Raw genomic sequence first — 27,949 nt, forward strand, 5'->3', positions numbered from 1 at the left:
GGGGCTAAACAGCTGTGGGAACTAGGCAGGACAGAAAACACCAACAAGCAGGCCCCTTCATGTTACAATTTTGGAGGAAAGAACTCCATACACTACACAACATCTTGACCAGCTCGCACTCTTTATGTGTGATGAAATACATTTCTGATAGAAATATTTTACTGAAGAATTTTTAACAGGCTCTAAATTTAGAACGAAAAAAAAAAACAGGACCAGAACTATGAATGTACAAATAAAAATAACACAGATATCATCTGAGCAATTTCACCTGTGACTATAATGAAATCATTTCCTTTATTATGAGAGAATATGCTATAGGATTGATTTTCATTTCTTGCTAACTTTTGTGTTCTCTCTTGATAGGTGAGTTCAGAGAGCTGTAGTCACAGACTCCCAGGACTCTATTCATATGGAATGCACACAGGGTGAGCAGATGGGAAGAGGCAATAGCTGATTCTCATTTAAGGAAAGAAGCTTGGCTAAGCTGCGGGTGCAGCTCCCTGGTCTGCCCTCTTGACACTTGCATCTTTTTCTGGAGCTGCTTTGTATTCCTAGTAAGAAACAGACTGCTCTGACATGAGCTCAGAGCTGCTGCATCCATCTCCTATCTAGTATTTCAAGACCCCCACAGCATGGACAGCAGATCCAACAGATTCCCTTAGCGAGAGATTGTAGTAAAGCATCTGATGTTAGCCCAAACAACAACAAATATGATACTTGTCATAACTGTTTAACTGTTTACATTCTTTCTTTACACAAGGATAACAAAACGGCCACCTGAAGATGTGATTTTGATGTAGTAACAGGCTTCCTGTTTCCGACCTGGACCCTCATCTTGCCGTGACTCTCACTAGTCCTCGAAATGGTCCAGGTCCCTCTTGTTTCTCTGCATTCACTGCAGTACATTCCTTGGATGTTCTTAATGATTCCTTTAGCCCAGGGCTTGACCATACCCTGCTAAAAGTTTTCGTTATCATCCAGAACAATGGGATAAAGCAGTATTTAACTGAAGCAGAGGTCCATGCCCAGTTACCTGCTCAGTTTTACATTATCTCTTTCATTCCTGATGTTTTTCTGGGATTTATAATTGAATTCTCTAGCTGACCTTTCCCTGACTCCTTAACTTAGTGATGCTCATTGGTGTCATATGTGCATTACTGAATATTATTAGAAACCTTGCTTGCCATCATACTATCACAGCTTAGCAAACTGACAGGTTGACTGGTGTGTGTGTTAAATAAACAAAAAGTCTAACTGAATAATAGAAACTTGTAAAATTCACAACCTTTAGCCTCATGAGTTTTACTTGTACCAAATAATCACCTTTTTATCTGTAGTTACACTTGGCTAATTAGTTATTGCCAAAGATAGGCAGTAAGAAAATCTCTCTTACACCCCCCACACACACATACACACCACATACATGTATTGAACCAAAGGCACAGATTTACAAGTAATTTCTTTGAATGAGTTGAATAAATATAACCAACTTTTGATAGATGAACACACTAATCATTATCATATAAATGTTTTATTGCAGAGAAGTTATAGTTATTTACATGCTGTAACACATCACAACATAAATTTACCAAATATATCATGGTGGGATGCTGTAGATTCAGATAATAGTTTTAGAAGAACCACAGGTTAAGTGAAGAGACTTACAGCTTTGTTGACTCTACAACTCTCGGCTGCTAAATGCTAGAAGTCAAAGGCAGTGTGTTGTCAGTCCTACCTATCACCACTTGCATGCAGAAACCTAGGAAGCAAATACAAGACAACTGTCGGGTTTCAATCCGTATTGCCACCGAAGCTTACAAGGGGTGGGGTAATAATTTATGTTGTAAAGCATTTAATTCTTGCATAAAATATACACTTCTTTTAAGACTGATATAAATCTACTTATTTATAAACCCTGGCTTAAAACAATGACAGGATGCAGCCTGCACATGCATTGAAAAGGACAACCTAGCAAATGTTTGTGCGACCTTCACATCGTGTGCACTTTCTATTGTTCTATTGTTCTCAGCCGGGGTGGGGGGGAGGGGGGGAAGCTTCCACAATGAGACAGTTCAATATCTTTTGATGATAAGGATTGACAAAAGGCTAGGAAAGACCCTAGGCATTAGCTCTGCTTTGTGATAGTGGAGAGTAATCTGGGGTGGGGGCAGACTGTCACTAAGGTATAATTTGGCAAATCTGTAAGCCACATGTCAAGCAGGATCATTCTGAAGTGCAAAAATCAGTGACAGTTGACTGCGTAATTCTCAGTGTGAATCAAGTGCTAACAGATCTCAGACACAAGCGAAACAAGTATGCGAGTCTAGGAACTCTAAACCAAGCTCACAAATGCTCCTCGAAATACTCTAAAGTCATCTAGCAGATAGGTTTTGGTTGAAAAGGAGGGGATGATATAAATTAATGAAGGCAGCAGTTAAAAATAAAATTTCTATAGCTTTCCAAACCCACCCTGCCAACCTGAGTAATGCATGAAGCAAGAAAAGGGTGAGGACAATTTATGCATGGTTCTGCCTTGCTTACTCCTGAATAAAAAAATTAACACTGAGATAAGTTTGATGATAGATACAAATAATTGTTTCTATCTTCCACTGAGAATAAAAACAGCCTTGTATCTACCTTCTGATTCCTTCTCCCCATCTTCCATTTTCCTAGCAAATTCTCCTTGTTGCTCATCAAATGAAAGAATCGTTCCTTTGGATGGAAATGTCTTGGCCAAATAAGCAGTTGTTCAGTTTTTATGAAGGAAGAAATGCAAGCCTGCGATGTAGTTTTAAGTGATTCATCTTTACATAAAGTGTGATGGAACTTTGGAATCTCATTTCAAGATAGCATCCTTAGAGCTAAGTCAGCAACTCAGGATGTTCATGCTAGGAGATCAGTATGGAATGCAGGGTGTTCTAGAAGATATGCTTTAGGGGTTTCAAACAAATCTTATGCTTTGCATTTTGAGCTAGGTGGCTTGCAATGGTAGTTTACAGGACTTCTAAGCTCGGGTGCTGGAGAGAATTAAGAGCCCATACACCTTATGGGCTTTGAATAAGTCAGGTTATAAAATCTCTTTGGGATTTGAGGCCAGCAAGTTCTACATCTAGGTGAAGCAATGAATAAAAGTTTATGAGAATAAACAGTTTAAGGTAATTTAAAATATCATATATTCAGTATGCATAATAAAAATATATCCATATAATGATCTTGATGCGATCGTTAATTTTTCTCTTTATAAAAATAATCCTTGAAAGTGCTATTAGGAGCCACCTTTCTGTGTCTGTTGTTCACAATTGAAAGGCAATTTCCTGGACCTGCAGTTTGCTCTCATTCTCCCTCGTTCATTGGTAATAACGCACAGCACAGTTTCCTCACTCGGCTAATACCAAATACTGAAAGAGTTCAAAAGGACAATGCATTGAGGTGGGCTAGCTCTGACTTGGAACAAACAATGGATAAGTTGTCCTTAACTTACTGAGACATGTGACGAAGCAGGACCACTTGATCTCCAAGACTAATAAAGCTTCAGAGTTCCTACCAGAAGTGCAAACAAGAAACTCAACTTATATTTTAAAAATTAAGACATCACAACAAACTATGATGGGAAATAATAGACTCAAATCCAACTTCACGCTATATAAACCACGGTCCAAACTAAAAGTTTGCATCATAACAATTATGGCTTCCTAAGCCAGAGAAAGCTTACTGTACTCCAAGAATCAACTACAGTTGATAGATAGCAGGTATTCAGTAGTTTGCAATGACGATTGAGTAGCTGTGGATTGCATAAATGTGTTGTGTCACATAATATCAAAGTTATTTGCAAAAATTACACAATCTGGAATGCTTGAATATGAGACACAACAATGTACTGAAACATACATTTTAAGAAAATGAGAGCAATCATTTATATAAAAGGTATTGGGGTGCATTAAGTTAGTAGTGCTACCAAGGTTAAATAGGTAAAGTAGGTGTTTTGATTGGCTACTTAGGATTCCAGTCACACAGATCTAAGCTTCCCCTATCTTAAAATCCATGCCTCCTGGTTAAACTTGCTTAGGACCGTGCAATCCCATGGGTAAAGACTGACTGGGCCATGTCCGTGAGACAGGTTGAAATCCAAGTTCTCCCCACTGTTGCTCTGGGAATGACTTTTCATGACTGAGCCAGACTTCCTCCTTGTGACACACAGCTGCTTCCAGCCTTCTCCAGCCCATGCCTTTACCTCACCATGCAGTGTGCCGTATTTCCCCAAGCTGACAAGAATTTCTTGGTAGTTTTTGATTTTCAGGTCTATTTTCTATCACACTGGGGATGACCCTTTTTCTTCCCAGGGTGCAGTACTCTGAAAGTGCCCCAAGACCTCCTATTTCCGAGGCCCTGCTGTCTTATTTGCACTTAAAGCAGAGGAGGCGGGTAAAGCTACACTTCTTTCAGCATTTGGTTGATCTAGGGTCTCAAATTCCCAAGGACACACTTCTGCTCGTGACGTTAAAAGTGGCTGGGAGGGATTCCTTGAGTTACAGGAGCCAGGAATGGTGCCCCCAGAGGCAGATGTCTGTTTCTCCTGGTCTCCCATTTGGTTGAGCTTTTCCTTTTCTACTTTAGATGCCACAGCTTTGGGGGGCAGTTCTTCATACTGCCCAGCACACACACTGGCTGTGTAGAGCTGACTTCCATTCTCCTCCCTAGCTCTCCCGGGTAGAACTGGAGTCTTAGAAACCTGTCGATTCTCGTCTTCCAAAAGGGATTGACCTTGGCTCTCCCAGGGGCACACCTCTGTCTTGTCTAAACTCTTGTGATTAAGTGGGTGAAGACCGTCAGCTGCCTTAGGCTTGAGGTGGGCCTTCTCCTTCAAGGAAGGAACTGGGTTTTGTTCCAGTTCAGAAGCTGCAATTGATACGTGTTTTTGAGCTTTTGGTTCTGAAGGCACAGGACCAGGGGTCAGATCATAAACCTCCCAAGGGCACACTTCTCCAATGTCAAAATTGTCCTTTATCTGGTTGGTACTGGGGCTCAGATCAGAATTGGCAGTTGGGAGGTTGACCCTCTGCGGTTTCATAATCCCGGATTTCTGAGGCTTTCTTTGCTCCTCCAAATGATTGGAGTTTGGAAGGCTGGGATCTTTCGTGTCTGTGTTATCTGGATTTGAGTACTTCCTGTTTGACTCTCTATCTTTTGGCAGAGGTTTCTGGGACTTAGATCGGTCTTCCGTAGCTAAAGTCTGGGTTTTTCCAGCCAGCCCGAGCGTCTTCTCCTTGGCACTTGCAATGACACTGAGCGACTTCTGTAACATGGACGTGCGCGGGTGCCCAGGCTTCTTCTCGGAGCTGAGGTTGTGAGCGCTGGCTGACTTGCACACCAGAGGCACGGACTCTGTGGACTCCGCCTCACTGTCTTCTTTGAGCTTTTGTGTCAATTTTTTACTTGACAGGGACTCCAAGGTCGAATTTTCTGTGGCTTCCTCCTCCTGGCTCTCTGTGGGTAGGCTGCTGGACTCTTCTGTTTGGTCTCTCACATGGTCATACGTGCTATGGGATTTCTTGAGAGAAAAGACTCGATTTTTCAGGGACTCCTCCTTGGGTTTCCCTGTGTTCCCTGAGGAGTCAGAGGGGTTCTTCCGGACAAGGCCTGTTCCCTTGGCCGCACTATGATCCGTACCCTCCTTGTCCTCCTTGGAGCACTGCCTGCTGACTGTCTCTGGGATCTCGGTGATACGCCTCATGATGGACCGGCCTAAGCCCTTCTTGGAGCACCGCTTTTTCTGTAGGTGGGGGTTGTTTGTGATCATTTTCTTGCGCTTGTACACTTCTAACTGGGCATAGAGTTTCTTCAGCTCATCCTGCCGGGACAAGAAGACATTCAAAGAGGCAGAGATTTAGCTTTTGTGACAGAAAACACCTGACTGGTGCTAATGAAAACGAGACTGAGCTTTCTCAGACAATAGTAATGGCTGCACCCATCAATTTCTCCTTGTTCTTAACTTTCTAATAATTTTGGGTTTTTTTTTCCCCTTAAACAAACTTTGAACTTCAATACACAAATTTATAGGTTTTACTTTGCTTTATGGAGCAAAGACTTGGAGTTTTTAACTTGTGTGATCAAGACTGTGCCCGGCTATAATTAAACCCGATGCCTGAGAGTTGCTGAACACAACCCTGTGAGGTGTTGGGAGCAGCGTTGCCACTGGTACAGTCATGACTGGTGTGCACTGGACCTGGCAACAGCAGTCCAAAGCATCTTCTTCCTTCAGAGGCTGATCTATTTTCACACATTATATTAAACAAGCCAGTCTCTCTGCTCACAGATATATCTTACCTTGCTAAAATCATAGTATGTCAACAAACCAGTCAAGATTAAGAAGTGTGTCCAAGGCAGGTGTGAGAGCTGAGGCAGGTTTTGTTTGTTTGTTTGGTTTTGGTTTTTTGACACAGGGTTTCTGTGTGGCTTTGGAGCCAGTCCTGGATCTAGCTCATGTAGACCAGGCTGGCCTCAAACTCATAGAGATCTGCCTGCCTCTGCCTCCCAAGTACTGTGATTAAAGGCATGTGCCGCCACCACCGCCCAGCTGCTGAGGCAGTTGTGTGAAGCACAATTATACCATGATTCTACACTGCAGTCTTACTTCCCAGATGCCTTCAGGCTAACAAGCAGACATTCTCTTTTTCTTCAAAGCAGACAGAAACCTGAGCCCACATATGTGCTCCAATCCACACACACTTGTTTGTATGGCTGGCATAAGCTGAACTGATCTGACACAGAAACACAAAAGGTCCCTCTGGCCTTACCCGTATGTCTTCTGGGTCTAGGCTGTGCTCACTCCACGCTGAATTGATACTGCTGTTCAGGTAGGATCCAGAACGACCCATGTCCAACTCATCTTCATATGCCTCCGTAGCAATGTCATCGCGGGGATTATTGCTTGAATGTGAAAACTGCAATAGATATTCAGTGTGAACTGTAGCCATCAACCTGTTGTTAGACAGCACATCATCTTCTAAGGTTCTGGTGCTAACTTAATTTCTTCACCTAAATGGATTCGCCCACTCAACACTTAGCAATGGTTTGTGGCTATGAATGTGCTTTGCTTTCCCTGGGATGTGCTAGAGCTGACTAAAGGCAATATCACTCTGTTCACTCTTCCACCTCAACATTACCCTTGTTTCTTCCTTAGGATTTCAGGGTTAGGTTTTACTCATTTTCCATAATATATTTGCTCTTTGAAAAAAAAAATAGAAGAATTATAAGAAAGCCTCCATAGGAGTAGAAATTTGATGTACTTATGTATGAATGAAAACTGGGTATAGTATTATATAATACAATAAGTTCTGCTTCAGTGAGAATCTATTCATCTATACAGATAATTACCCTAGAGACAAGGATGTGACTTTTCAGCCATGTATGTGGTTTTAGCTAAAACCCGGTGGACAGGATAGGTGATCCCAGTCACACATTGGCCATCAGTGAACTCTGAATAAGACATGGGACTCTGGTAGAGCATGGTATCATCTTGCTTAATGGCATCTCACTCAGATGACATTTAAATTAAAGTGGAAGATTTAAGTGACACTAGAGATTTTTGCCTCAAGAACATCATTTTTAATCAAGCTCCCCCTTTCTCACATTTTGTTTTTGCTCGAGTACTGTTGTTTGGTTTTGTGTGCTTGTCTATCTTTTCCTTTGGTATCAAAGTCAGGAAGAGTGAGTTGGGTGAGTGACAGAAGGCAGGAAAGAAAAAATAACCTACTCACGCCTTATACAATATGGAGACAATGTTTTATGAAAATTGAGATAACAGTTTAGAAAACACAGATTCTCTTTCCCCAGATTAATAATACTTCAAACATTTTTTTTAAAAATTAGTAGATCCTGCAGAGAGATAGCTCCACCAGACTTGGTCAACTGTTACCAACAGTGAAAACATTGATGCAAAGGAAAGCAAAATGGAACTTGGGTTTGTGCGCAATGAACTGTGTGTTCACTATTAATTGGGACTTTAATCTTGGGTAATTTTCAGAGTGTATTTATACTTAAAATTTAATAGATCATTTCTTTTATGACGCAAGGGCAGTTTTCATTAAATGATTAGCTTAGTCAGCTGTGCTGCTTTTTTTTTAATGTCAACTTGCAACAGTTTAGAATCACTCAGGAAAAGAGCCTCAGTTGAGTATTTGTCTTTTTCAGGTTGGTTCATTATGTCTGTGTAAGTCTGTCGTGGTTGTTAATTGATGTAGGAAGGCTTCTACTACTGTGGGTGTCACCATCCCCTCAGGGTCTGAACTATTTAAGATGAAACAATATTGGATGAAGCAATCAAGCAGATCAGTGCTTTTTTCTCTTCTCTTGACTATGGATGTGATGTGAATACCCACTTAAGTTCTTGCTCAACTTCCCCTTGGTTGCAGCAGACTATGGCTTGGGACTATAAACCAAGTAAATCCTTTCTTTCCTCAACATGTTTTATCACAGCCAGAGGGTTAAAACTAGAACACCAGTTATCCATGTGCACACAATAACACGGGAAGCAGCAATCTTCTATTTAACAACAATCTGTGTTTTATAATTAGAACTTATTGAAAAACCATGGTGACTAAACATTGTTTTTTTTCTTTTCCCGTGAGACCCACAGGCACCATGGACTTCCAGATGTGAGAGAAAAATATCATAGAGTCCCAAGTCTATACAGCACCTGAAGGACACCTACATGAACAGAATTGTTTTTTTTTCTTTTTTTTTTTGTAATTTTATTAAATTATAAAAAGTTTCCATTTACGCCCCTCCTCCCAACGCCCTCCCACTCCCCCCTCCCTCTCCTCCTCCCTCTTTGTCCCCTAGGGAAGTCAGGGTCTCCTGCCCTGTGGGAAGTCCAAGTTATGAACAGAATTGTTTTCAACCAAAACTGTTGATACGGTATAAGTTTAAGAAAGAGTTCTCATGGTTGCACAACAAGTGCTTTACTGACTGATAATTTCCCTAGCCTGCATTAAATGCATTTTATTAACAAATAACTTCCATTATAAAGATATACCATGTTTTACTTATGTATTTATCAGCCAACAAACATCTAGATTTTTATGAATAATAGTGCTGTGAGCATTCATGAATAAAGATTTTGCAGGAACATTAGATTTAAATTTTCTTTGTAGTTCAGTAATAATTTAAGAAGGAACAGTCAGAGTTTCTATTAACCTAATAAATATGTAATTTGTATTACAATGTTTTAAAGAGCTTAGATAAACTACAGTAGCAAAGTAACCTCTGGAAACATTGTGATCAGTTAGCATTACTCAGGAAGGCAGAAAAACTGATATTTTACTGTTTGTAATTGTTTAGTCTTTTCAATGAGATTGAACCTATGGGTTGTATGTGATAAGTGAGATGAAACCAGGTGTGAAAGACAAGAAATCACAACTCTGGGTTTAGCTGCTGTGATGCAACGTTTCTCTGTAAACATCAGAATAGTTGTGATAATAATTATGATGTTGTAACTTGTATAATCTACTTTTAGCCCAAACTCCAAAGTCATCTTATTTTATTCTAAGTTTTACTTCTGAGGAAACTGAAATTCAAATGAGAATCTTGGCTGATGTTACAATACACAGCCAGGTAAAGATGAAGAACCATCCAGAATCTACATCAGCTGAGTTCACTTCCCCTTTAATCCTAGGCAAATCACAACCAGAATATGCTACTAGAGAGGTTCCTCTATACATAATATCATACTCACTAATTTTTATTATGCAAAAATTCTCTGAAATTTCGACACAAGATTCCTCTGAAGGTAGATATAGAGAGGCTGTTTAGCGGCAGTTCCTTAAAAATCGTTGGTGGTCAGGAGAGATTGCCCAGCCATTAAGGACTAGGCTCACAACCAAAAGTAAAACAACCTTGCTAATATTGCCAGCTTCAGTAAGAGTTACTTAGAATAAGTCACAATGCCTAAGAGTGAAGTAGAGATAAAAATATTTGGAAAGGGATTAAAAGAGATAGTGGAATCTGGTATAAATTAAGGTCCTTACATTTTATTTAAGATGTTTAATAATTTCCCAAAGAAACAGACACTCACTTTCCTGGGGTGAAATGTTAGAGGCAACTTTTGGAGCATCAAGAAAATCTCCACACTCCCCTTGTGCATAGTTATGGGTACTTTCAAGAGAAGTAAAAACTCCATGTGCCTCAGACAGTTGCCCTGTGAGAACAAATGCAATACTGGATGAATACCTTTGGGATCAGAAGCAGCCCAATGGTGACTGTCACCGTCAAGTGAGTGTGCGCAAAATAGAGCATCAGCAACCAGTCAGACTGAAGTCTCGAGGCCAGCACGAATCTGAAAGGAGAGGGCTCCACGTTAGCTGTCAAGGTAGAGATTTTGGCTTCAAAATCCATTATGTTTGCAGACATTTCCACTCGATGTACTTAGAGACACAAAATGGTTGCTTCTATGCATATATTTGCATCACAGAAAAATAAAGGTGTAAATGACTTTTAGGTTGGCAGGACTGTAAAGTTATTATTTAAGGTTGTATCTACATATAAACCATGCTAATACTCTTATGTTGACATTTATTGATATGATATACATATATACATCAATTCTACAAAGTCAAGAATACACATAGGTTCAAAATGGAAGCTATAGACGGTAGCTTGGGTAAATTTAGTTGCATGTCATGTTTGAGTATTTTCTTTTAACATTATTTGTTTTAAAAACATCAATTAAAATGAAGAAGGGAAAAGAATAGTTAATTACTTACTTATTTGTCTTTGTGAATAGTCTGAAAACCTTACAACAGTGAGCGATGCAGCAGATAGGAGCTATGCTAAGGATGTTTGAGATACCCTCTTGTTTGTTTTCATTCTCTTTGTGGTGCTATACGAACACTTTTCACCTCTGAGCAGAACACCCGGCAAAAGGAAACTTTTAGAATAAAGCTTTGATGTGTTCAAGAATTGTCAAGTTGTCTTATACAGTATTTAGAATAATCTCCAATCAAAGTTTTCATAAAGATCTTCTTCAAGCTGGCGAAAAGGATTTACTACTGGTCTGCTCTGGAATGCCTGTCAATCCAAGGGTGAATGCGCAAGGAGAGCACCATTTAAAAGGACTCCTCCCCATGCCCAAACTAGGGGCTGTATTTATAAAGGTTTTATTGTAATAATAATCCCCCTTTAACTTCCCCATACACTGTATATTTCCCAATGCTCAACATGCTATTTTACTGCTTTAGAAGTTGAAGAATTAGAATTTTGTTCCAATGTCACATAACATAAAATTTGAAAAGTTAACATACTAATAAATTTCATATTGTTAAGGTTTGCTTAATTGTTAATTATGTGTATGTGTGAGTCTGTTTGTGAGTATTGGCATATGCACGCAGGAATGTGTGGAACCCAGAAGGAATCCACTGGATTCCCCTAGAGCTGGGATTACAGGGCAGCGGTAACTACTCAGTGTGGATGCTGGAAACAGAGCCCTGCTCCTCGGGAAGAACAGCAAGTGCTCTTAACTACTGTAGCATCTCTCTCGAGGGTTCACATCATAATTACAGAGCAAACATAGTAATAGCTGAACTTGACTAAACTAAATTTAAAGTCTGCAAGGTACCACATTCATTATAATTTTACTAATGTGTAAAGCAAAATGTCGCCAAGGGTACTGCGTCCTCATCTCGCTCCTCCATCCTTTAGAACACTGATCTAAGAGAGAAGCTTGGGGTCATCCCAAATGGACGGCTGTTTCCCCACGATTCTGGAGATGTGAAAAAAGACTCACAGCACACATGAATGTGCAGAACTTTGATGACAGCCCACATGTCACATGGCTGTTCTAGACTGCCAACTTCTCTAGTTCCTTTGTGGGAAAAGTGAACTTCCCTAGGCTTTGAATGTATTTAACATACACTTTATTCAAGGGCAATATACTTTATGGCATGGTCTGTTTCCTCAAGTCATGTGAAATTTTCTTAAACCATTGTGATGGGACTACCATGCCGTACTGAGCAACAGATGACAGTCTCTGAAGCATGTATGACACATACATTTACATTCACATTCACACACACACACACACACACACACACACACACACACACACATGAATGGTGTACCCTAAAAATGATACAAACCCAGTCATTTAGTGGTCATTACAAATCCTGGCAGAGAAAGACGCATGGGTGCAGATGGATTTGTGTCTGCAAGCACCCTCTTGTAGGGGAAATTCTATCTCCTATGCCAACACAAGTATGTGCTCTCCATAGGAAGTTGCCTCCTACATCTAGGAGGAGTGGCTCCACACACTTTAAGTAAAAATTGTGACCTTCCAAAAATTACTTTGAAATAATGCTGACATTAATTACTTTCAATTTAATCGGCCTTAAATTGCTGCCTGGTTGCAGCTCTGGCTGGAAATATCTTGAGAAAAATGGTTTTAAAGCAGTTGTTTTTAAGCTTCAGTTTTAAAACAGTGTTTTAGCTTTGCAAAAATAGACTGAAAATCCAGGAGCATAGCAATATTTGAGAATGTGTGTTTAAAAATAAAGCAAACAAAAAAAATCTTGCAGATTCCTAAAGGGTTTCTTTGTGCTCTCTCTAAAAGTCAGTGAAGAATTAGAGCAGGCTGGGAGGAGGCCTTTGCTTGTTTACCTCTTCAGAGTTAGTTCTTTGATTTTGATTTGCTTTTGTGTAATGTCCAAGTTACATAAGAATGAAAGTAAATATATGTACGATAAATTTCATACACATGTACTATATACACATACATAAATGTCATATGTGAAGCCACAAGCAAGAACACGTGTGTCATACATGTCTCCCTATTACTAGAAGCTTAGTCAACAGTATTTCATTCAAGAAAAAAAGGACTAAAGCGAATCTTGTTGATTTAAGATTATTGCTATTGCTTCTTTTTCTGGGTCTTTATAAGCTTCAGAATTATTGATTCCATGTGTAAGTAGGTTTGGAAAATATTTGATTTTAAAATCTTATTTCTATTACTTTCCTCCACCCACACTCTAAATCAGTGTTCTGTAGACATACTGTGTGAAACTAAAATTTCATTTAGTTTGAATTTCATTTGTTCTTTCTGGAAATACAGATTCCCAAATTTTTAATGTTTCAAACGCACACACATAGATAAAAATATCCAAAGGAATGTACTACTTTTAACAGTGCTTATCCATGAAGGATGGGTGAGCGGTTTGCTTCTTTCCTAACTGTTTTATGATTTTTCAGTAGTGATTATATGCTGCCTTATTACTAAAATATCTTTGAAATTTTATCAAAAAAAACAATATAGTTGTCTGTTGATGGAAGGACCTGGGTGAATTTCCATTTCCAAATCCATCAAAAGATCATATTTAGTATGGGACCAACCAAGAACATCTAAAGCACACAGGTACATTTATACAACTTCTTTGAATTTTTTAATTTGGGCAATTTGTTTCTCTGAATGCTGGCAACTTATTGTAGGGCAATAGCTTTTTCACTCCTTGGTACCATTGTGAAAATAACAGAGCTGGTAAATCACCCACAAGGGGCCTTCTTGGAGACTTTTAGCTATGTGGCTTCTGAAAAGAACATTTGACTTGTAGTTGGTTACAGAGAAGCAAGCTTGTTAAATCTTAAAACTTATACTCTTGATCTTCTGGAGACTAGTAACAAAAGTGACTTTGCTTGAAAGGTAATCTTGAGTTTTATTCCATGGGACCATGACAAGGTCTTCTGTCTTTTCCCACATTCTAGACCCAGGTCATTCTCTGTCAGATCTGGGGACTCTAGTCCAGGTGGATTTAAGAAGTATCCCTCCCTTGTCTTACTTTTAATCCCATACTCTATTCTTCTTCTCAAATTTCCAAAACCTTCTATTTTCTTCCCATCTTTATTTCTCTGTCTCTTGAGCTAAGGCAAGACAAAACTGGGCCAGTTCCCTGACTCCTGACCTGATGGGGTTTCCAGAGCTACTGGATGACAGATAACCTTCTCTTTTGTTAAAAGTTTAAGTATCTGCCTGGAATCCCAACTGCTCTTGGGCATTACCGGTTTCTATAGGTAGAAGTCAGTATTTTCTGAGAGGCAGTCACATAGAGAAACTGCCAGTCTCCTGTTCCTCTCCAACTCCAGGGAAGTATGGATGTCAGCAGAGGAATGAACCCTAACCCTTTCATCAGGGAAATGATACTCAACTTTTCTCATCACAGTCCTAACTGTATCCTTTCAGTATTTTTCAAGCAATTGGATGACATTTTTTTTTGTTATCATTAAAATGCTAGGATTCCTTTTGTTACCTGGCCCCTGAGATTTCCACTTCATTTTTATTGTGATGTACAAGAAAGGCTTCACAAGTCAGGTGCACATTGTTTCATCTCTCTACTCTTCCTTCTCCTAGTCCGTTGGACAGGTTCATGGGAGAATCACAGAACAAAGGCTAGTTGATAAATTCTAGGCTCAGAGACCATGCCTAAAACAGCAGGTGCCAGAAGCAGTGAGCACAGCAATCCAGTCAGCACACTGAAGAGGATTCAGTTGAGACCTCACACATGAATTGTCTGAGCACGAAGGGCTTGGAAGTATAGACCAGTATATTAAATATGTATAAGAAGGGATGAGTTTCCTACTGCTGCTTTATCGTGTGTGTGTGTGTGTGTGTGTGTGTGTGTGTGTGTGTGTGTTGTTTTATACCTTAGTAACTTGGTGTAGCAATAAGCAATATCCCATGGTATCTTGTAAGTAGGGTTACATAATATAATAATATGGAGCTAATTCTCAAAATAAATGAAGTCAGAAGAAAGAAAACCCATCTTAAGGGCTAAGAGTAACTAAATTCATCTGCTATTTCTGCAACAATGAGGTATTCAGAACCCATTATCCTTCTTAAGTATTTCCATTACTCATCTTTTACAGTCTAGCTATTTAAATTAAACTGCACCCTCCTAAAGTCCCCCAAAAGTGTTTATACTGCCTCCAAGGACCATATACTGGCTCTTTTTGTGTCAACTTGACGCAAGCTATAGTCATCAGAGAAAGGAGTTGAAAAAAGTTCCTCAACGAGATTCAACTGAAAGGTATTTTCTCATTTAGTGATCAATGGAGGAAGGTCCCAGACCATGGTGAGTGGTACCAACCCTGAGCTGCTGGTCATTGGATCTATAAAAAGATGGACTGAGCAAACCATGAGAAGCAAACCAATAAGCAGCTCCTCTTTTTGGCCTCTGTCATCAGCTCCTGCTGCTGGGATCCTGCCCTGTTTGAGTTCCTGTCCTGATTTCCTTAAGTGATGAATACCTATGTTGAAATGAAAGCCAAATAAACCCTTTCCTCCTCAACTTGCTTATTGGTCATGGTATTTTGTTGCAGAAATAGAAACCCTAAAAAAGACAAATTGGTTCCAGGAGTCGGGTATTGCTGTGACAGACCTGATCATGTTTTTGGGAAGACTGTGGAAGGACTTTGGAGCTTTGGGCTGAGTGTTGGGAACCCAGTGCAATGTTCTGTACCAACATGAAAGATAAGAATAATGAGAGCAGTGCAGAGGAGGAAAGCCTGGCTTGCAAGGTTTCAGAGGGAAGTTTGCAGACTCTATCAGGGCCATTTGTTATTTTGAATTAAGATCCTGTGGTTCTAGTTAGCTGGGGCTGAAAAATTGCTGTGACTAACAACATACAGAACTACTAAGGCAAAACTTTGCTTTGCTGGAATTCTTGATGCTGGCTAGCTGGAGCTGAGAAAGTCACAGTGATTAAGAACAGACCAACGTCACTGAGGTGGAATCTTCCGGGATTTGTTTTTTGACAGTACAGAGATGCTTTTCCAGAGGTGGTCAAGGTTGTACCTCATGCTGGCAGCCAGACTTGGTAATATATAAGAGTCAGCCAGATGTTATTAGTTTTTAAGGAATGAAGGAGTGGCATAGGAGCTCCTTCTGTCTATGTGTTGCTTTCATTGGTTGAATAAAGAAACTGCCTTGGCCTTTTGATAGGGCAGGAACTTGGTAGGCAGGGAAGTCAGAACGGAATGCTGGGCAGAGTGGCAGATGCCATGAAGCTCCTGCCTGAGACTGATGCTGGTTAGAATATTTCCTGGTAAGACATGATCTTGTGGTTTTATACAGATTATTAGAAATGGGTTGAATCAAGATGTGAGAGTTAGCCAATAATAGGCTAGAGATAATAGGCCAGGCAGTAATTTAATTAATACAATTTCTGTGTGGTTATTTCGGGTGTAAGCTAGCCAGGCGGCGGGGCGCAGCTCGTTACCTCCTTACAACAAAGGAGTCATGGAGAGCAACTGAGACGTGCCACTGCAGGAGAGCAGGAAAAGCTACTGGTGAAGGCTCAGCCTCAATGGCAGTTGAAGGCCCAGGATGGAAGGGGTCATGCAAAGAAGTTGATGCTTGGCACCACGAAGACAGCCTGAGAGGCTACTGGTGAAAGTGCAGCCGGGTTGCAGCAGATACCCGTGTGTTTTGGAGATGCCAGTACCAAGGGATGACCACCAGGGACAGCAGGAGCAGTGGAGCAAAGCCAGCTGAAGCCTAGAAGACAAGTTGTGTGTGCTGCAGAGGGCGGAGCCAGAGAAGGGACCCAAGCTCTTTGGAGGAGTCCAGAAGATCGTGAGTGGCGCCCAGATAATTGGACACTGTCTTTCCTATTTATACTGTTGGAGTTTGGTTTGGCATGGTTCAGGTTGTGATGATTCCCTGATTCTTCCTTCTTGAAGAAGAAATTTAATTTTGATTTTTTTCATAAGATCCCACAGATGAAAGATTTGAACTTTAAAAAAAAAAGATTGGATATTTTAAAGAGACTGAAATTTTAAAGACTGAACTGGTAAAGAGTGGGGTAAAATCATAAAAATATATGATTTTAGTGTGAGATCTTGGGGATGAATAAGAAAAAAGAAATGTGGCTTAATAGTGATGTGTTTGTGTCAAGTTGACAAAGGGTCAGTTGTACTGGCTGGGTTTTTGTGTGTCAACTTGACTCAGACTAGAGTCCTCAGAGAACATGCCTCAATGAGATTCGGCTGTAAGAAACTTTCTCATTTAGTGATCAATAGAGGAGGGTCAGCCAGTGGTGGATGGTCTCTGGGTTCTGTAAGAAGGTGTTCTGAGCAAGCCATAGGAAACAAGCCAGTAAGAAGCTCCTCTTCGTGACCTCTGCACCAGATCTTGCCTCCAGATTCTTGCTCTGTTTGAATTCCTGTCCTGACTTCCTTAAGTGATGAAGAGCAATGTTGAAATGTAATTCAAATAAACCCTCTCCTCCTGCAGTCGCTTTTTGGTCATGGTGTTTTGCTACAGCCACAGAAGCCCTACCTAAGACAGATCACTTACCTAATTGTGTGGAATATCGCCGTGATAATGAGCTCGTTGTGAACGGCGACAGCCATGTAGCGAGGTTCGTGAAACGCTGAAGGAACTGTTCGCACTGCATAGCAGAGATAAACGCCCCACAAGAGGAATAGGAATTCAGCTGTGGGAGAAACAAACAATTCCCCATTAGTTTCATAGGTTAAAACTAGAAAATTAATGTTTTTTAACATGTCTTTTATTATAGGTTTGTAATCTGAGATGTTGCAAAGTTCCATTCACATAAAGATACAGATGCCATCTCTTTAATTTTAAAATTTTATTATGTGTACATATTTTTCAAAGATATACTCTGTTGTTGTTATTGTTTATAACACAATTGATATTCTCCTTATTTTGCTAATATATGGCCTTTCCCCCTACACTGACTGTGAAATGATATTCCCCATTCTCAAGCCAAGTTTATGGAGTTCATAGGAGGCTGGGTCCTAACAAAGTATTGAGACAAGAAACCTACACAGCTTCTGGAAATGGAAGCTCCTGCTGCAACAAGCCCAATTCAGAGAGTAAAAATAGCCACTGTCGGAGCTGTGGGAGCACAGGTTGCTAAACACTCAGTGGCAGATTTTACAAATGAAACATTGTTTCTTCACACATGACAGAAATTCTCTTTTGTGGGTGGAGGTTGGAAAGAGCCATAGAATCTGCAATCACCTTGTTGGATCTTTGTGCCAGGAGGGGCAGGCACAATGTACCAGCTAAGAGTGTCTAGTCTGAGCCTGACTCTCCCTAAATCTGCATAGCCTCAGGCTACGTCCTACAAAGACTCAGTTTCTTTACCTGGAAAGCAAGACTCATAAAAGTGCACACTTGGAGGACTACTTGCTAAGTAGATGAGCTGGTATACATGAAGTCCTTCACATGGTTCCTGAATCATCTCAAGCTTTTCTTAATACTAAAACTATCATTTGTTGGTTTTTCAAACTTATTATTGCTTCTTTTTATTTTCATTTTCATTTTATTTTATTTTATTGATAGGATGTTGCCTCCAGTTCAAGTGGCCTGAATCCAGGGATTACAGACAGGTGACATCACAGCCTGTTTGTGCACTGCAATATGAAGCCACTCTGACTAATCCACTTCATCTCTCTTAGTAACATGACCTTACTGGAAAATAGCATCTAACCGCTAAGAGCGAAAGCTCTCATGTGGAGACACCCCGCATGCTAGGTCACCCAGATGTAACCTTGCACCTGAAATGCTGGCCTCTATTCAAAGCACTGATTGTCCATCCACATGCCAAGCGGCTCTCTCTGCCAACACTTCAGCTTCTTTCTAGCAGAATCTAAACATTAGACAGTGCTCCAATTACTGGAAATCCTTTAAATAAACCATTCTGCCAGGAGCTAGCTTAAAACCTGGACATGGACGAAAGCCAAAGAAAGAGAATAAATTTTGCTTCAAACCCTCAGTAAGATTTAAGGTAAATCCGAATTATTCAGCCTGATGGCTGCTGGCTGTGTGTGAACACCACCCCAGACCCTACCATGTAGGGCAGGAAATAAGACCATTTTCATAGGCCATTTCCTTTTCCAACTTTCACAGCACCCCATGACCATTGCCACTGAGTTTGAAATCTGAGTCCCTTACATTCTACATATTAAGCATTAAGCATTACACTCTGTGTTCTTCATGGCACTCCCAACTCTGCATAGCATGACTTCATAGTACTTATCGGGTGTCTGCCCCGCCATGCTCACAACATAAGTTCTCTGAGCCAACCCACTGCCCCTTTGCCCTCTAAACATATCCAGTTCAAGTTTTACCCCATCACTAAGCCTCCTGAAACTATACTAAATTTTCTTTCCATTGATACTTCATAATTTTAATATCATGCCTCATAATTCATAACTGGGACAAAATTGTTCATGGACTTGTCAGTCAGCTTCCTCCCCTAACCTTCTCAAATCTAACTTCAGGTAAACTGTCTCCCAGCCCCACCCCCAGTTCTAGGGATGGACCCTGAAATCCCACATGTGACCTGAAAGCTCTTCACCTCTTGTTACTTTTTCTGTTTTAATACAAAATCTGAGTGGGCCATGCTAGCTTTGGTTCTGTGTGACCCAAGCATGCCTTAAACTTGCAACCTTCTTGTTGCAGAGTCCTAAGCAGCTGATTTCTCAGGCCCACACCACAACTAAAACCTCTGTCTTCCTTTGCTGGTTGTGTAGCCCCACCCCTAACTGATGTAGGAGGGTCATCTGTCTATTTGTTACTTTCATTGGTTAATAAAGAAACTGCCTTGGCTTTTGATAGGACAGCAGCTGAGATAGGTGGAGTAGACAGAACAGGATGCTGGGAGAAGGAAGCAGAGTCAGGCAGAGGCAGAGAGCCGCAGCCATGAAGTTGCAGGGTCAGACATGCTGAATCTTTCCTGGTAAGCCACGAGCTCGTGGTGACATACAGATTATTAGAAATGGGTTGAATCAATATGTAAGAGTTAGCCAATAAGAGACTACAGCTAATGAGCCAGGCAGTGTTTAAAAGAATACAGTTTCCGTGTAATTATTTCAGGGGCAAAGTTAGCCAGGTGGCCAGGAGCTGGGCGGGATGAAAAGCAGCCCACCGCTCCTTCTACACCTAACCCCTCTTCAAGCAATTGCAACAGCACCGAGCCCACACACATTGAGATTCAGTAGTGTTTGCTGAAGCGCATAACTATAAAAGCTATCACCTCCGTTAGAGATGTAATGTTCTGTTACCTGCCACTTCATCTAACCCTGCTGGCTCTGCAGAAGCAAACAAGCAGGAGGCCTAGACTGGAGCCCCTGCTGCGCTCTTTGTTCTGTTTGCTTACACACACTCTCCAAAGCAAAGAGAAACTTAGAAGCACTGCTACAACAGATGAATTTGCAATCTATTTTCATCTGACCAACTAGGTGATTGCACTGTGACATGGGACCTCCCTAACGGCACTCTGCAAATGAGGCAGGCATCTAGTATAGCCATGGAAGAGGGTTTGGGTTTTGTTTTTCCTCCTCCTCCTCTCCCTCCTTCTCTTCTCCCTCCTTTTTGCCTGCCCATAAAACTTCTGTGCTGGTTCCTCTAGGGAGGTCCATAACCTCCTTTCTTTCTGCTGCTTCTTGATCCAGAACCTTTTTTGCTCAGGCAATCTCTGTTGAGTTTGATTTTGCCCCACCTTTTCTTTAACAGGCCTGTACATGACCCAGAAACTAGATTGGCATTGATACTAACAATGGTGACTTCCGCTTATCAACACACCCAACAAGTACACTACTGTGTCTGGACCAAAAGAGTGTGAGTCACAGAACTGCTCACTGGACACCTGTAGCCCATGGAAAATACTCTGCTGCGGGTGAAGGGGTCACCTGCAGCTGCGTGAGCAAAGCAGCGTTTGTGGCCACTCACTGCAGGGTTGTTATATATCACCATGCTGAAAATTTTAAAGGTCGTCATCAGTTTAATTAGGATGCCACAATGGAGAATTATATTTAAAAACATAAGACAAAATAAGATTTCTCATAATAGCTAAGCTAAACATTAAAATCATTTCATTAGCAGTATCAAACAATACACTCTCAAACTTAAAAACAATTTATTATTCAAAGTACCAATTAAACAAAATGTGATATATAAGAGTTGTGCTTAGACCAAAAAAAATCAGTTTCCTATAATTAACTCCAGACTAACACTGCAATTAGTGGAGAGAATATACAGCTGTTTCTGAATTTTGCAGATATTACGTGGGCGTTGAAATATGCGCTGGGCTTCTGCTTTCAAAAATAGTTTCCTGTGTTAAACAATCTCTACAGAAGGAAGAAGTGTAGTTAAAAAGGAAATTGTCTTTATATTTAAATGCTTAAATGTGGTTCAAAAGCAGGTGTTTTATTTTCAAATTATCAGGGATACCAATATTAAAGTACCATGGTCTTAAAAAAATTAATAAATCAGAATGAAAATTATTTCAAACTGCTTTTTTCAAAAGACTAGGGAAAACAGAGAAGGATACATATCAGTTCTGTGACACCGAAGATGTCCCAGCTCTGAGATCTGAGAACCCCCACCAAGGCTAAAAGGAGAACAGCTTCAAAGTACAAACATTGCTCTACTGTGGTGCCTCTTAGTCAAGCTGGGAAGTCTTCTGTGTTAACAAGTGCTACCTCATTGACTACATCAAATGATTTCAAATAGGAGAAATAAATACATAATTAATAAAACATCCAGGTTTTGTTTCCAGAGTGTTTCTTTGAATGCCCTCTTTCCTCTGGAAATCCAATTCACTTAGAATAATTTATGATCAAAGTAGAAAGCATTTATGACTCTACCAGGAGGAAACCAGAGTGGACAGCTCGGAGGTCATCGTTAAGTATAAAATCAAACAGCTTCACTCCTTCTTGAGATTAAGGCTGGGGAGGTGCCTCATGGGTTAAAGTGCTTGGCATACAAGCAAGAGGGTGGGAATTTGGATCCACAGACCAACTACCAGTCCAGTAGGTTTGGGAGTTTACCTTTAATTTCAGCTTGAAAAGGAAGGCAGAGACAAGAGAGTCCCTTCTCTGGAGCAAACTGGCTCGGTGTTTGACTGAGAGATCCTGTCTCAATGAATGAGATAGAAGCATACTGAAGGGAGAGTTTGGACATCAACCTTGGGCCTCTATAAGCATGTACACACATGTACACACGTGTACACACATGTACACACACATTCCCCTTCCCACAGACACAGCACACTCATACTCATGATTAAAAATAAATCTTGAGATTATGTGAAATTCCAGAATTGTGGGGTTCAATGAGCACAAGAAACTATTCATCAAGAAAATGTTCACTGCTCGTCTGCCCTTTGATTAAAATATGAGGTTACACGGGTTAAAGAATGAATGCGGCTGCTCTGATACATATTTAAAGATAGAAATGGCTGCATGTGACCTTGTAGGAGGGAGACTCTCTGCATGTCTGTGTGGCAGGGAAGTGGTACATGGTGAGCTGCTGATATTCTCAGGGCTCTGACCTGGCTTTATTTAGCTTTATTAAGAGAAGTACTGAGAAACAGATACATATTGCAATACATTTCCCAGCTGGACCAAAGAGTCTAGAATGTCTCACACTCTGGAAGCGAGGAACTGCTTGCATCAGCAGAACTGTAGGAATTGCCTGCAATGATCCCACGCCATTCACGTGCACTCAGTGAGCAGGAAGGTCAGCCCTTGGATGCCGGGCAGTGCATTTTAGATTCTATCCCAGATCCAGGCTTCCTTTTTCTCCACCATTGAAGGAGGAATAGACAGAGCACTCAAAATGAATCTACCAAGAAACAATCACTTGTATGTTAGAAAATTAATATGTTCTTTGAAGTTTAACAGATTGTGGTGATCAGAGTCCCACTCAGAAGGATATTTGTGCCCTCCACTGATCTGATTTCACAGCCTACAATCTGTTGAATGTGCCTGGCATTGTGCTCAATGAATATCATACATTGACTATGCTTTTGAAAGCTCTATGTGCATAACAGTGGCTCCTGAAGAAGTCTGGAGGAGAATTTCTGAATGTCAATTTTTAAGTTTGGGTCCACAAAAATGATGGGGGTGATGAGGAGTTATATGGCTATCCACACCACACTAACAGTCCGTGTGCCTATTCACACTAACACTGTCTGTGTGGCTATCCATACAAACACCAACAGTCCGTGTGTTTATCCACACCAACACTAACAATCTGTGTGCCTATCCACACCACACTAACAGTCCATGTGCCTATTCACTCCACACTAACCGTCTGTGTACCTATTCATACTAACACCATCTGTGTGCCTATCCACACCAACATTAACAGCCTGTGTGCCTATCCACACAAACATTAACAGTCTGTGTGCCTATCCACACCACACTAACCATTTGTGTGCCTATCCACACCAACACTAACCATCTGTGTGGCTATCCACACAAACACTAATAGGTTAATGGCTATTCACACTAACAGCATATGACTATCCACACCAATGCTAACAGGCCATGTAACTGTAGACATGAACACTTGCAGATCACATGGCAATTTGACTGTTTAGTCCTCTTGCTCACTCGCTATAAGCAGCTTTCGAAACAGTCAAATGTATTCCCCCTGACTTCAAACTTATTATGTCCCTTTATAGGTCTAGAACATGGATCAATTTTCTTTCACATCATCTTTTGCATCTCCAGTGAAAAAACTAAAAGTGAACCCCCCTTTTAACAAATACATTTACAAATATCAGAGATTTACAGGAAGCAGCAAAGCTCCAAGAGAATCCCGAGCCATCTGAGCCTATGACACATATCATACATCATGAAACAATGAATTGAGAAATTTGGGGCACAAGGCTGGGGTTAGTATAGTGAGCTGTGTCTTCCAGTGTGTTTTTTTCCATTTCTCACATTCTCTGCTATATTTACGCATTGTTATTGTGGGATAGACTCGTATTAAAATCTTTGTCCTTAGTTCATGGCACTCTGGGAGGTGCTGGAATCTTTGAGAACTAGGTTTTGGGGGAGGGCCAACTCATTAGGGTAAGCCCTGGAGAAGGACCCTGCTCTCCTTTTTGCTTTCTAGCTGCCATGATAAAAGTAACTTCTCCCACCATGGGTTTATGATGCACTACTCCCTCTCTACAGACCCAGTTGATCTTGGATCAAAATCCCCAATCTTGAGCCAAAATATACCACCTAATTCATTTGTTGAAACCTAGTCTCCCTCCATAGTCAAGAGAACTCACTGTCACCCACACTGACCTTGAATTTGCAGTCTTCCTGCCATAGCCTCCCAAGTGCTGGATTGCAGGTACTAGCCACAGCATCTGGCAGACCTTTTCTTTTTCCTTTGTGCTGCAATACACTGTCTTGTGTAGTTTGTTGTGCAAAAAAATAAAATCTAAGAAGAACTGAAATGTCTTAGAAGAAATGGTGGTCATCATTGCTACCTTAACTTTCTATGACCCCCCAAGTCCTGTTGCAAGGCTGTTTCGTAGAATAAGTAGAATATGTTTTGTAAGAGGTAATAAATAAGAATAAAACCCCGCTTCAATTGTTCTGAAAACATAGGTAGCCATAGTTTCTAGGGAACTGTGATCTAGGACAAGCTTTTATCTTTGCCTGAAAATGGAAACCACATTTTAAAACCGGAAACATGCAATGAAGCATGGGTTAAGGCATATGGTGCATTAGAATAAAAGAAAATTTATACACAGAACCTAATTCAAAAATATTGTTCTGAGTCAGCTGAGAGGAAGCCTACCCCACTTTCTTCAGTGCTCATTAAATGCACTTCCTCAACATCTCATCCATCATAAGGACACCCAGTCTTCTAGGATAGTCGTTTAAATCCTTGGAAACAATTGCTACTTTGGAATTTCCCTACATAGCTCAATAAAAGACTTACTGTATTTTTCTCAATCCCTTCTAAACATTTGCATAGGACTAATTAAATTGCAGAGCACATTGTCTGTTTCACAAATTTAAAATACACCAGGAAGGAGGATAGCAAAGAAAAGCATATTAACAAACAGAGTAAAGTAAACATTATGTTTTCTGTCATGAGAAGATACCATGTGGTATTTTGGACAGAACGTGTCAGAATTCATTGAAAGAGTGATACTTCAAAACTCCCCACTGGAACATGAATTCAGGCATATTACAACAATTTACTTATGACACAATAAACAGTCTCTCTCTTTCTCTCTCATCTCTGTCTCTCGTGTGCATGCTGTGTATCTATGTGTGTGTGTGTGTGTGTGTGTGTGTGTGTGTGTGTGTCTGTGTGTCTGTCTGTATGGTGGTGGTGAGTGGAGGTCAGAGGTCAACACTGGATGTCTTCTATCAGTTCCCACGTTATCTTTAAAGATAGGGTCTTGTATTGTCTGTGGAGTTCACTGACTCAGCTAGAAAAACCAAAGATCCTCCTGTCTCCACCTCCCCAACACTGGGATTAGAAGCGCAGTCATACCCAGAATGTCACAGGGTTGTTGGGAACATGAACCCAGAGTTCTCTGTTTGCATTGAAAACACTCCATTGAGTGAGCTAAGTACCCCAATGCCTTTTAAACTTGGCGAATTAAGACTAACAGTAGGGGATGCCAAGTTCCAAAGCATTTCCAGAGCCAGGACACATGCCAGGTATTGGTAGACTTACTTTATAAAGGGTCCTTGTCTGGGATGCTTATTATTTCATAGGAACACTCCTAAAAGGGGTTGCTGCATTAGTGATGCAGACAGGTGGAACAACACAGGAGAACAGAGGAGGAGGGGAGGCCTGTGTAGGCTTTTCCTATCTGCTCTTGTGCTAGATTAGGGACAGCAGAGAAGTCGTTCTCAGTTACGGCACTTTGTACCACATTTGATTGGCATAACCTAAATTCTGGCAGAAGCTGAAGAAAAAGTTCAGTGCTTGCCCAAGTCTGAACTGAAGTCTGGTGCATGTATCTAATTAGGAACTATCATGCATAAATGCCCGTGAGGACAGCACTTAGCAACTGGCTTCTTTTTGTTAGTTAAATTGCATCAAAGAATAACGCCCCTCACTGGTCCACCTCAGTTATGTTCAAGCTCAGAGGAGGCACTAGAGTCAAGGGTTTGGCCTCGAGTATCTAAATCTAAGAACAAAGACTGTCGGGTTGGTGAGATACGACAACATTTAATTCAGATCTGGAAAGTTAACTCTTTTCACATCTTAAATTTTACCAATGAGGTAGGAAATTCACAGAATGGAGTTTTGATTTCTCAGTACAGCAAATCTTAAAAGATGTGAAAAGTGCCAATGATGGCCAGCCGGCTTCCTGCTGCAGCAGTTACGTTCAGAAGAGAACACAGGACCAGAAACTTTTTCTTCAATGAGTCTAATGGGATTTATATTTAGTTGGGTTTTTTCAGTTAACTTAAGGGACTACTTCCCAGTTTCAAACTCTATTCAGAATCTTAAAAGACAATGAAATAATTGAAATTTTCATCAAAAGTAAACAAATTTTCCACATCTTTAATATTTATAATTATATCATGTAATGTTTTTAAAATTGTAATTTCTACTGCCATGCCAAATCTGTACCAGCTTTTCATGTGAACTACTGGGGAAGCCAGATGTGACTGAGTCTCATAGATATGGCTAAGGCTACCAGGTGTGCTGCGTCACTCCCATAATCCCAGCCTAAGGAAGGAAGAGTAGGAGGAAGGAAAGTCTAGGTCTAGCCTTGGGTAGCAAGTATGGGGCTAGCTTATTCTCCATGAGACCCTGAATCAAAGGTATAATAAAAATGAACCAAACAAAAGACTGGGAAGAGCCAATTTAGTTTAGAAGCCTTAAAAACGTGTCCTAAAATTTGAGCATCCATGTTTATATTTAAGATGAATTGAGGACAGTTGTGTAATTTCTGGATTTTTAACTTTAGCAAGTTCCTTCCTCCTAATCTAATTCTGGCCACAGAAACTACAATGAGAGAAAGAGGGCTGGGATTAATTTTTGTTCTTCCAGCAAATATTTATCAAGAATCTGTTAATGGCAGCTGGCTTGTTGGGTGTCAGGAAAACAGCGTGAGCCACACAGTCTTAGGGCGATGCCGAGGGCCTGTAGCTCTCAGAGGAGGGAAGGGGGAGGGGTGGAGGGTGCGCTCTCTCGTCTACTCTGCACAGAGAGCATGCTCACTTGTCCTCCAAAGTCTGTTGTGATGAGTACAATCACAGTCAGCACAAGCACTTCAGAACAGTATTCTTATAGATACGGTCCTCGGACACGGAACGTAGAGGAATTATATTCTGTTCTTGAAAATTCCCACTCTGACCTATCTCAGGGCCAGATGGGGCTTAGCCCTCCTTGCTTTACATGTTCCGTTCTCTAGAATTATCCAGAAGGACTGTAGAAATCACTCTCCGCACATTTTCTTGCTGCTAAGGAGAGGTTTGTGACTTGCTGAGCTTTTTCTGGCTATGAAGAGCACAGCAGCTGCACAGTTGTGTCCCTTAGTAATGAAGAAATGCTCAGAAAAATGACTCAACACAATTTTGTCATGCGCACATCCCAGAGTACAGTTCTATTGGTAGACGGTATAGGCCAGCCATTCAATGCGGCAGAGGTGATCACTGTGAGAAGTATGAGCTGCTGCCCTAGCAACACAGCATCGTGTCTTATAGTGAAGCTTCTGTTCGAGGCAGGAGTGCCTGCCCTCTCAAACAGCGGGCAACCTGTGGGTCACAACCCCTTTGGGGGTTACATATAAGATACTCCGCATATCAGATATTTACATTACAACTCCTAACAGTAGCAAAATTACAGTTACGAAGTGGCATTGAAAATAATTTTATGGTGAGGGTCACCACAGCATGAGAAATTGTATTAACAGGTTGCAACATTAGGAAGATTGAGAGCCACTGCTCTAAAACAATGATGCACGGTGGAATACAGTGTGCAAGCCTGGAATGCAGCCTCTTACGGTCATATCAGCTGTTATGTGTGATATGGCTGAACTTCTATACAAGTGACACAGCGTTGTGTTCAGTCACACCAGCACCACTGAAACCCCGACTAAAAAATGATACGGTGACACAATGGCTATGCCAACACTGTGTGATAAGAATGTTCAGTAAGTTTCATATAATTTTA

The 27,949-nt window shown here is 40.8% G+C and overlaps 1 protein-coding gene across 1 annotated transcript in view; it reads right to left on the bottom strand.

The window, feature by feature from the left end:
• Nucleotides 1–1,515: 1,515 nt before the first annotated feature.
• The window catches only part of Gpr158 (G protein-coupled receptor 158), a 337,748-nt gene continuing 311,314 nt past the window's right edge, over nt 1,516–27,949 (bottom strand). The window contains exons 8-11 of the mRNA XM_048461085.3: nt 17,336–17,474; nt 10,228–10,333; nt 6,795–6,941; nt 1,516–5,848 (exon numbers count right to left, since the gene is read on the bottom strand). Of these exons, the coding sequence (XP_048317042.3) occupies nt 4,373–5,848; nt 6,795–6,941; nt 10,228–10,333; nt 17,336–17,474 (1,868 nt within the window). The 3' untranslated portion in view covers nt 1,516–4,372. The remainder of the gene's footprint in view (nt 5,849–6,794; nt 6,942–10,227; nt 10,334–17,335; nt 17,475–27,949) is intronic.

This window comes from Myodes glareolus, chromosome 14, assembly GCF_982192425.1.
Source record: "Myodes glareolus chromosome 14, mMyoGla1.1, whole genome shotgun sequence".
Taxonomy (NCBI): Eukaryota; Metazoa; Chordata; class Mammalia; order Rodentia; family Cricetidae; genus Myodes; species Myodes glareolus.